Below are 11,002 nucleotides of genomic sequence, written 5' to 3' on the forward strand. Positions count from 1 at the left end.
ATGACTGTCAAATAAGGTTATATCACTATTGTTTATGGGATAAACAGTCTCTCTATATTTTTTTTTTGTTTGGCTTCTTTAAATAAATTTCATGTAAGAGTCCCATTTTCAATTAGTTGACTCCCATAATTATTTCATAGAATTTTCTGTGGTTTTAGAGCTCTCTTAGCTTAGATATTGGAGGTAGATATACTATTTTTTTTTTCTTCTTTTATATCCCTTCAGAGCAACTCATACAGAATAAGCTATTATAAATATTGTTGAATGAACCAACACATATACAAATGGTTCATGGATTTCTGAGGTGCATTCAATGGCAATCAAATCATACAAAATATGCTTCCAGACTGATAGCATTTTTGACTCTGATATCCGGGGAAGAATGCTACGCAAGTGACATGGAGGTAAAGTGAATAATTTTTCAAAGTTAGTCAACAGTGCTCTAGTGGACTATAATAGATCTGCTAACCTGTTAATAAAATGAAATCCAATGGGAGTTTTAGATGAGTCAAAATACAAAAGGAAAAGTTATGGTCTGGCAATGACAGCTGGCAAACTTGCCTTAAATGCTTTTAAGGACAAAATTGATAACACTCATGATTGGCTAGAGTTCATGGTACCCAATTCCAATGTCTGTCAACCATATATTTTTGCTATTGATTAACACTCTAGCTACATTTTTTTCAGAGGTTTTGATGTGGGAAGTTATTTTATTTTTGGAGCAGCACCCAAATGGTTGTTTTCAAGACCTGTGATAATATATATGCAAAGGGAATCAATCAATATGTTGCCATCAGTAAAGTCAATGTTTCCGTTATTCATATTTTATAAATCTAAGGAAACTGCTTTAGAGTCAAAGATGGACCACTCAATTTTAGTAAAAATGGAGGGAACCACTTGAAAAGAATGTGCACGCCACTGGACCAAGTACTGAATGTATATGCACAAAGAATGTATGGTTTTTCAAGAAATATCCATGAACTCAGGTCACATGTACAGAGTCGGGTGAATTAAACAAAAATGTTGAAGTCCATTCCAGAGAACTGTGCATTGGAACAAAATTTCAAGTATAATGTACTCCTCAAATTTCACACATACAAAAAAAAAAAATACATACAAAATAAACTTAAAACAAATAAAGCTATCCTATTTTGCTATCTATAGAAATTTGTTTCATTTATAAGAGAGATCATTAAATTATTTTTTTCATTTGACATATATTTATTGAATGCCTCATATATGCCTTACATTATTCTAGGGATACAGTATAGGATGGAACAGACGATAATCCTGTTTTTATGAGCTGCAAAAGACATAAATCCCTGTTTTTATGTAGGGTAAGAAAGAAGATAAAGAAGCAAGGAAACATATAGTCAGATTGTAGTAAGTGCTTTGGAGGAAAATAAAGCAGGGAAGCGGGATAGGAAAGGCAAGGAACAGAGGAGTCAGCCTTGCTGAGTCAGTTTTTGAGTAATGGCCTAAAGGAAATGAGGTGGAGAGTCATGGGGTTAACTAAGGGAAGAGCATTTTAGCAGAGAGCACAGCTAAGTGAGCTAACAGCCTGATGAGGAATTCTGAGGACCAGTGAAGAGGTCAGTTGGGCTGGACAAAGTGAGTCAGGTGATTGTAGTAGGGGAGGACGTCAGAGGTAAAGAGTTAAAGGGCAACTTGTTTAGTGCCTTGTAGGCTATTGTCAAGTGAGTTTGCTTTTACTATGTGAGATTGGGAGACCCTTGGAAGGTTTTGAGCGGAGGAGTAATGTTCTGATTAGGAACAGAAAAAATCACTCAGTCTGCTGTGCTGAGAATATGCTGCAGGGTGAAGAAGGGAAGCAAGGAGACAGTTACTTGGCCATAGTGTTAAAACCGGAGTTCACAAACCCTGAGGCTACCTGAAAACTTTACAGGGACATGTCTTTAAGTGAATCAATGTCCAGATTCCTAACTGCCTAAAATTTAGCTGCCTGGTATTGTTTCTGGAGCCAGACTCAGTTATGATTGCTTACAATCCCCATCTCTCATTTGACAACTCCTTTTACTTTCAAAAGAAAGGCTTATTTCTCATTCATCTCAGATTTTACTGTGGTCTATTTCGCCAGGGTGTAAAAACTTCTGGAGTGCAAAATGCAGGGACAATTCCAAATCATTTTTTTTTACATTCTGCTCTCTTCCACCCCCAACTATTGCCCAAAACCCAACCATTCCTATGAGACACCCTTTTGAAAGTGAAATGAAGTGAAATTAAAGAAAGCACCTTACTTCATCATGTGACAGATTCCTGGAAAGACTCTGCTTCATCCATCCATTTATCCATCTATTTATCCACATTCAATCTTAGAATTTGGATTCAGAAAAGATTATTTCTACCAGGACCTTTATTCAAACAATTATTTAAGTCTGATTGGACCAACAGGTTGAGAATTAATTTTGTAGATTCTATCCTGTGAAAGACTATTTCCTTAAATAGAATTAATTAAATCTGTAGCTCTGTAGTTTTAAAATGTACTTAAAGCCTGTGATAAGAAATAGTGTAACCAAAAAATTGTTTTGCCAAATTCATTTTGAAAATAAATATACTTTGACTCTCTCTTGTCCTTTCTAATTAAAACTGGTGGAATGAGGTGCCTCTTACTGAAAGAGTAATAGGTATACTGAATAGTTATTTAATGAATATTGGTAACACTATTTTGGGGGTATACTTTCTATAAATCAAGATATTCAATAACCAGGCCAAAAAAAAAAAGTGGTTGGTGGTTAGTAAAATATTGTGTTCAGCAACATGGAATACTTAAATTATTAGTAGAAAGATTACTAAAATAATTTTTATGATAGACCATTATGTGATTTTTGTCATAAAGCTTGGACAGAGTTTAAATAATGTTGCTATAAAAATACTTCTATTCCAAACTTTTTATGCAGTTGAAGTGTCAGAACTTGCATCTGTATCTATAAAAATTAAAAATGGAAATGAATTGTTATTAAACCTTATTGTTAGGTAATAAATAACTTCTCATATTATGCATATATCAATTAATTGGGGGAATATCCCCATCTATCTCATTAGGACATGCACTTCCAATACAAATTTATGTTTTCATTTTTACATAATAATTATGAAGTATTTTAAAGTTTCATTTTGTTTTCATCAATTATGTTCTGACTAATAATTGGAAAGATAACTCAATTTAAAATATTTTTTACAAATTTAGAATGTTCTGGACTCAGAAAACGAAAAAAGTTTAAGTTGTAGACATATTTCTATTGTAGAGAAATTTGTAAGGTGATCAAGAGAAGACATTAGAAATAAAAACAAATAGATAAATTAATTTTAACAATATATTTTTGACTCAATAGATAATATTATCATTTCAACATGTCATGTCATCAATGTAAAAATTTTTGATAAAGTTTGCACTGTATTTTGTATTGAGGTTTTGAAATCTGGTTTGCATTTTACTCTATAGTATATCTCCATTTGGACTAACCATATTCCAAGTGCTCAGCATCCACATGTAGCTATTGGACTGCATAGCTCTAAACTTTAAACACATATACACACACACACACATATACGTACACATACATACATACATACATATATACTGAGGTAAATTTTTGCATGAGAAATGAATGGAAATACAAGTTTAATTAGAAAGATAAACAATGTAAAATTTCCAAGTGTTAAATAAGTACTCACTTACATACTTTTTTAATTGATGATGGTGAGATTAAATAAAAAGATACAGGTAAAAGAAGAAAAAATCATTCTTTGTAACAATTTAAATGCATAATGAAATTCTTAGTTGTCCACTTAAAAATGTCCAGAGTATGTAGGAGAACATGCTTGAAGACTACAGGGCTATTTCAATAATTCTGGCAGGAGATGAAAGTAGCTTTTACCAGATTTTTAAATGCAGTAGAATTCTAGATACATTTTTAAGCTTTGGATTGTTATCCAAACTTTTAAAAACAAAAAATACAGAAATGGTTGCATCTCAACCTTGACAATACTGCTAGAAAAGGGATCCTTTGGAATATTTGATATTTAGAGCCCACATTATCTTCTAGAGATTTTAAAAAAAATAGAACCTTATGCTGTGTGTGCGTCACCCTTGGTAGACTTCCCAAAATTGTTATATTTCAATACCAGTGAGACCTGAATGCTTTAAGCGCTTTAGCAAGTTGTCTGTTGTGGTTTGGCAGGACTTCAATCTGTAATTGTGAACATCTTTAGGTTGTTTTCTCAACATCTTTAGTATTGCCTCTATTACATTTGAGACTCTTAATTACAGTTTGGTGCTCAGCCTGTGTGGTATATATATTTTAAACATCCAGTTCCTACTACTGAAAATTAGAGATGACACACAGATAGTTTTATCTGATTTAGCTTTGGCTTTCTATGGATAGATGGCAGTTTAAATAATTTGAAATTGGGTTGTCATCCAATTTTTTCAGGTTGAGTGCTTGTAAGTCTGGGCGTCTTCTTACTGTAGCCTCTAAGGAAATGTTAGAGCAATTCTTTTCTCATGATTTCTGTTGATCTTATGCCTCCCTATGGAATTTGTAGTCTTGGAAGAAAGATATTGTTACGTGGTGAAACTCTTATTTATCTTGGTGTAACTGAACTCTTAGATTTTTCCACTGCCCTTATGTGACACTTCCTCTGCTGAAGTATAAAGTTTCAATGTATCCATGATTCTCTTCTGTTTTAGGATTCTAGTGTCTTATATTGTATTAAAGAAAGTCTTTGGACTTTTTGAAATCATGAATTATAGCTATTGCTAAATTTCCCCTAATATTCATATTTATAATTTCCATGAAGGAAGTCCTTTTGCTTTGGATGAACAGAAACTCTTGGAGAAAATTTCATTATATTCCTGCTATTAGCAACTTTCTTTCAAAATATAGACTCAAATAGTACTTATATTTGTTGAATCTTTTCTTATTTATAAAGTCTATTAGACTACTTATAAAATAGCAGCTCTCATGCATCTTTGCTTGTAATAGTTTGTCATGGAGGAATGAATCAAAATTTGATTTTTTTCCCTTGGGGGTAAGACTTTTATCAACACTGGGTATATACATAGTTAAAGTGACTCAGGTAAGGCAGACAGTCCATTCCTTGCTATGTGCAAATGTAGCTTGGAATTAGACATGGAGCTTTGATTAAAGATGTTCTAGCCCTAGGTGTTTGGATATTTTAAAACTTTTTCTTAGACCTCTGATATGTTTTTCTTAATGTGCCACATTTCTAGTAGGATCATAATCTACATATTTTGGGGGAATACACTTTAGGGGGTATGTACTTTAGGAATTTAAATTTCAGTTTTTTCTGGGGACATTTTCTCTCCCATTTAAAAAAAATTTACCTCAGCTATCTTCACATTATTTGCTTGCATGTAAATATATTTATGCATATATATCCTCTATGAACATATAAATTATATGTATAATATACACATATTATATGATGCATATTTATGCATATAAATTATATATTATTTCCTCTGTAAACATAAAGTTACACACAAATCTAAATTAATGGAAAACTTTTGAAAACATATTAGCTACAATCCCTCTTAAAAATGATAGCATTGTGCAAAAAAAACAGAATGAGGTATGTATGTTTGATGGGTTTAGGGATGGGGTGAAGTGTACCCCTACTCACTGCCATGTAAAGATTGAATATTCTGTCTTGGGAAGGAATCTGTTTTAGTCTGATGCCATAGTCCATCTGTATGAGGGCTATGATAAATACTTGAAAGTGTTGCTTTTAATTTTTCATCTTTTCTTTAGAGTATTTGGCTAGAGTGATTTCTAGATAAGAACTTTTGTTAATCATTGGCTTTCAGTTATTATATTTATATATTTAACAAATATAGGATTCCTTTAAGTAGGTTGGTATAGAATTTTGATTACTTTCATGCATGATGTAGTTCACAGCATTATATGGGTCCTGCCAAATTACTCATTTTACTCACACATTTACCTATTCATTCCACATTTATTCAGCATCAACTCTATGCTGGGAACTTTGTTAGCATCAAGAAACATGAATTTAAGTTACAATTCCTACAGTTAAAGAATTTGATCTAGAGGAGAGAATACCATCATGTAAACAAATTATTTAATCTCAGATTATTTTCAAGGTAGATGGCATAAACCATGCCTTGGTATGCATAATCATTCATACAATTTCTTTAGAACAAAATTTAAGAGACTTTTGTAGATTGCGTATTCCAATATTAATATCATTTTTAAATTTTGAGAATGGCTTGAAATCAGTCTGTAAGCATCATAAGAAAATCAGTGTCTTTGTAATCAAAGTTTTTTTCCCATAGCCTGATTTTTTTTTTCAAAAATCTCTCTCATGAGTATATGTGTAATTTTCCAGATTTGGATCTGAATGGCTCTTGCTATTTTAAAAATCAATTTACCCAGAGAAGGAAAGTGATTTTATTCATTTAAGATGATTAAGAGGTAACTTAGAAAAGAATTTTCCAAAATATTTTAAGCAAAACTCAGTACCATTTTTAAAACTGCAGTCTAAAGTAAAAGATTCTCCAGAACCAGATGTATATGTGTGCATACGTGTATGCTCACATTTCCTGCAATGACAATTCACTATCATATGCATCCCAACAGAATGGCAAAATTTGAATATCAAAATGCGCAGCAGTAATTTCAGTGGACAACATTATCAAGGAAGTTCCTTTTTCACAATTATTTTTGAAAGAACAAGAATCATGCTGAAGTCTCTGCTTATTTATCTACTTCATTAAAGTCCATTGTATAAAGAAATACACATATATACATATATATGGGTATATATGTATATATAACATATATCTTTTGTAGATATATGTAGATGTAGATCCATTTTATTAGCAGATGTTCAGGTTCCTTTGATATCTGATGAAGTTGGAAGTTGTGAGCTTCCTTAGCTCAGTGATTATAATGCCTGTTGTTACCGTTTTATGCAAAACCAGGCTTTCAAAAAAATATGCATACATTTATACGGAGTTGTTTGTTTTAGTCTGTTTACAGAAAGTGCAGCCATAGCTGTCCATAGTAACACTTAATATTACCAATGTGTGCCTGCTATTTACGACTCTCAGTAGTGGAAGGCTGTCAAAAGCATCCTTTGAGATCATTAGAAACCTTGCTTAAACCATCATGACATACAAAAATTAACAGAGTTCAACGAAATGTGTCCCATAGTGAAGTCAAAGTCACAGGTCCTCTGTGAACACTTCTTTGAAGGCCCTTTTATTAATCTTCAGTATTCCTGTACTCTCCTGTGCACTAAAAACATTTCAATGTAATTGCTGGTTTGCATGCCATCTCCACCAGCTGTGTTCTGAGGGTATTGGGGTTATGTCTTTTTCATCACTGTATTTCTAGCACTTTCTTATACACAACCTGAAGTATAGTAGATATTCAATAAATGTTTCTTGGATAATGGATGAATGGATAGTTGAAATGCTTTAAATTCCTTTCACTTAGCTATACCTTTGCCAGAAATTGAAAATGTGTAATTCAGAACAATTTGAAAATGCCTCTATTAGTCAGGGTTCTCTAGAGAAACAGAACCAACTGGAGATAGCTGTAAATATTATGAGATTTTTATAGGAATTGTCTCACATGACAGAGGGAATGGGCAAGTTCAAAATCCGAAAGGCAGGCTGCAAGTTAGGAACTCTGATGAAGGTTTTTGATAAATTCCCCAGGAGAAGCTGACTGACTGGCTGAAGTAGAAATGGAAAGTCTCCCTTCTGACTGCTGAAATTATCACTTCTTCTTTTAAAGCCTTCAACTGATTGGATAAGATTTCTCTCATTGCTGAAATCAATCTCCCCAGCTGACTATAGATGTAATTAGCCATAGATGCAACCAACTGATGAATAAATCCATGAAATGTCCTCACAGTAACAATGAGGCCAGTGCTTGCTTGACCAAACAAGTGGACACCATAACCTGACCAAGTTGACACATGAACTTACCCATTACAGTCCACCTCTTGTCAGCTTGGGAGCCATACACATTTCTTTAAGCAACAATCAATCTCTGAATAAAAATAATAGCAGTGGGAGCAGTGTGAAGAGGTGAGAGTGACCCCCGGACTGACAAAAGCCTGCACACCGCTGCATCCCCACATCCAGTGCCTATGTCCGACCGCTGTCGCCACCATGCCCAAGAGAAAGGCTGAAGGGGATGCTGAAGGACATAAAGCCAAGGTAAAAGATGAGCCACAGAGAAGATCTTCAAGGTTATCTGCTAAACCTTCTCCTCCAAAGCCAGAACCCAAGCCTAACACGGCCCCTGCAAAGAAGGGAGAGAAGGTACCCACAGGGAAAAAGGGGGAAGCTGATGCTGGCAAGGATGGGAATAAACCTGCAGAAAATGGAGATGTCAAAACAGACCAGGCACAAAAAGCTGAAGGTGCTGGAGATGCCAAGTAAAGTGTGTGCATTTTTGATAACTGTGTACTTCTGGTGACTGTACAATTTGGAACACTATTTTTTAATCAAGTTTTATAAAAATGTAGAATTTTGTTTTACTTTTTTTTTAATCTATGTTGTTAGCACACAGAACACTTCATTGTTGTTTTTTGGGGAAGAGGCAAATGTCACTAATAGAATGTCTCTGAAGCTGGATTGATATGGAGGAAAACACCTTTTCCTTCTATTTTTGAGAGACTTCCTCTTTATTCCCAGGAGATGGGCTTCCCTGATGTTGACACACATTAGCCACCTTGGCACAAATGTCTTGTGGTGTGGAAAAGCTAAAATTTATTTTTGTGTCCTCATGTCCTCTTCTCTCTCTCAGCCTTCAGCATAGACTTAACTCCCTTAAACCTGTTGGGGGTCCTGACCCAAAAGAATTGGTTACCAGATTGTCAGGCAATTTGGACCTTTCATTGATGCCCCTGAGATGGCAAAAGAACAGTGAGTCCTTGTTGAGGTTGTGGATCTTCAAATTGATAATTCTGCCATTTTCACTTCATTTTCTGAAAGTCAGGGTTGGCTCATGAAAACTTGTCAAACAACATACTAAATGTGAAATGTCAATCCTCACTCGAAACTTTTCCTGTTCAGAGCATCAGATGAAGACTTCATGGGGTTTTATAGTGGCTTTCTGATTTTGGTAGTCCATTGAAGAAGGGAGTTTAAAAGTTATTGTATACTGTTACTGATTGTCTGCTCATGTCCTGCCTCAAATACCATGATTGTTTATGAAAAGTGTCTTTAATAAAGCTGGATACAGTTTGTCATGGAAAAAAAATGATAGCAATCATATTTTCACCTAACAATGCTCAACTGTTCTGCATACAGCCAGAACACACTACCTCCCACCCCCAAACAGGGTGCATATCCTTAGGAAATATTAACTCTTAAACTTGATGCCTTATAACTTAAATATTATGAAACAAAGCTAACACAACTTATGCCATATGATATGGGATATGAGAGGGAATAAAAAGATATTTGCTTTATATACAGAAACAGACTCACAACAACACAAGGAAGAAATATTCATAACCATTACAATCCTCATTTCTATAACTAGTCATGTGGTCATAGTTCATATTTATAACTACCTTCTTCAACTACCCATTCCCTAGTTCCTTTTCCCTCAGCAAGCACCTCAGCTAATCATGGTTCTGTGCCTGGTAGGGTGACCCAAGCCTTCATTCCTGAAGGGTCTGGGCCATTGGTAGTTGTGCCTGGATTGTGTTGTAGGAATTTTCCATTGACTTTAATCACAGAGCATGGTAGTAATAAGAGATGCCCTGTGGGATCCCCTGTATTCCAGGAAAACTCATCTTTACCTCTACTGTGTAATTGCAGTCCTATTTCCCCTTGATAGTCAGGCTCAATCACCCAAGCCAGTGCAGTAATTCCCTTATCAGATGGCAAGGTCACAGTCTTAACTTCCAGTTCAATGGAATCATTGCTGTATATCCTGGTGAAAGCTTTCCTATTTGAACTAAGACCTGCACACTAGAAGAGCTTAAGGGTGCAGGGACAGGAAGCAAAAATATTTCTAGTCAATAACTAGGGGTAATAGTGAGTGGTACAACTCCCATTTCCATCTCTTGATTCCTGGAGCTGTGAATCCTAGCTATGGGAGAAACAGCAGCATAGAGTGAATGCTGATTTAGAGCATATACAGCCTCCTGGAGAATATTTCCCCAGCCCTGCAAGGTATTTCCACCTAGCTGGAACCATAACTGAGTCTTCAAAAGGCCATTCCACCATTTTATCAATGCAGCTGCTTCAAGATGATGGGGAACATGGCAAGACTAGTGAATTCCATAAGCATGTACCCATTCCTGCACTTTCATTTGCTGGAAGTGGTTTCCTTGATCAGAAGCAATGCTGTGTGGAATACCATGATGGTGGATAAGACATTCTGTAAACCCTTTGGATCATACAGTGCAAGAGGCGTAGCAACTTACTCAGCAGCCTGGACCTGTTTCAGAGCCTCCTCTTGTTTGGGTCCCCACTCAAAACTAGCAGCTTTTCAGATCATTTGGTAAATGGGCTTGAGTAGCACACCCAAATAAGGAATAGGTTGAATCCAAAATCCAAAGAGGCCAACTGGGTGTTGTGTCTCTTTTTTGGTTGCAGGAGGGACCAGATACAAGAATATATCCTTCACCTTAGAATGGATATCTTGACTTGCCTCATACCACTGGACACAAAAAAATTTCATTGAGATGGAAGTCCCCTGTATTTTTTTGGATTTATCATCCATCCTCTGACATGCAAATGCCTTACCAGTAAATCTAGATTAGTTGCTACTTCTTGCTCACTAGGTTTAATCAACATGATAGCATCAATAAAATGGACCAGTGTGATGTCTTGTGGAAGGAAGGGATGATCAAAATCCCTGCAGATGAGATTATGACATAGGGCTGGCAAGATGATATATCCATGAAGTGGAACAGTGAAGGTGTATTGCTGGCCTTGCCGGGTGAAAGAAAACTGTTTCTGGTG

The 11,002-nt window shown here is 35.2% G+C and overlaps 1 protein-coding gene across 1 annotated transcript; it reads left to right on the forward strand.

Moving 5' to 3' along the window:
• Positions 1-8,188: 8,188 nt before the first annotated feature.
• On the forward strand, positions 8,189-8,461 carry LOC119539845 (non-histone chromosomal protein HMG-17-like). Its single transcript, XM_037843673.1, has one exon. The coding sequence runs from the start codon at positions 8,189-8,191 to the stop codon at positions 8,459-8,461; it is 273 nt and encodes a 90-aa protein (XP_037699601.1).
• Positions 8,462-11,002: the final 2,541 nt, after the last annotated feature.

This window comes from Choloepus didactylus, chromosome 7 (genome assembly GCF_015220235.1).
Source record: "Choloepus didactylus isolate mChoDid1 chromosome 7, mChoDid1.pri, whole genome shotgun sequence".
Taxonomy (NCBI): Eukaryota; Metazoa; Chordata; class Mammalia; order Pilosa; family Megalonychidae; genus Choloepus; species Choloepus didactylus.

What these genes read in the sequence shown, in the direction of transcription:
- LOC119539845 (XM_037843673.1), top strand. Translation starts at nt 8,189, where the DNA reads ATGCCCAAGAGAAAGGCTGAAGGGGATGCTGAAGGACATAAAGCCAAG.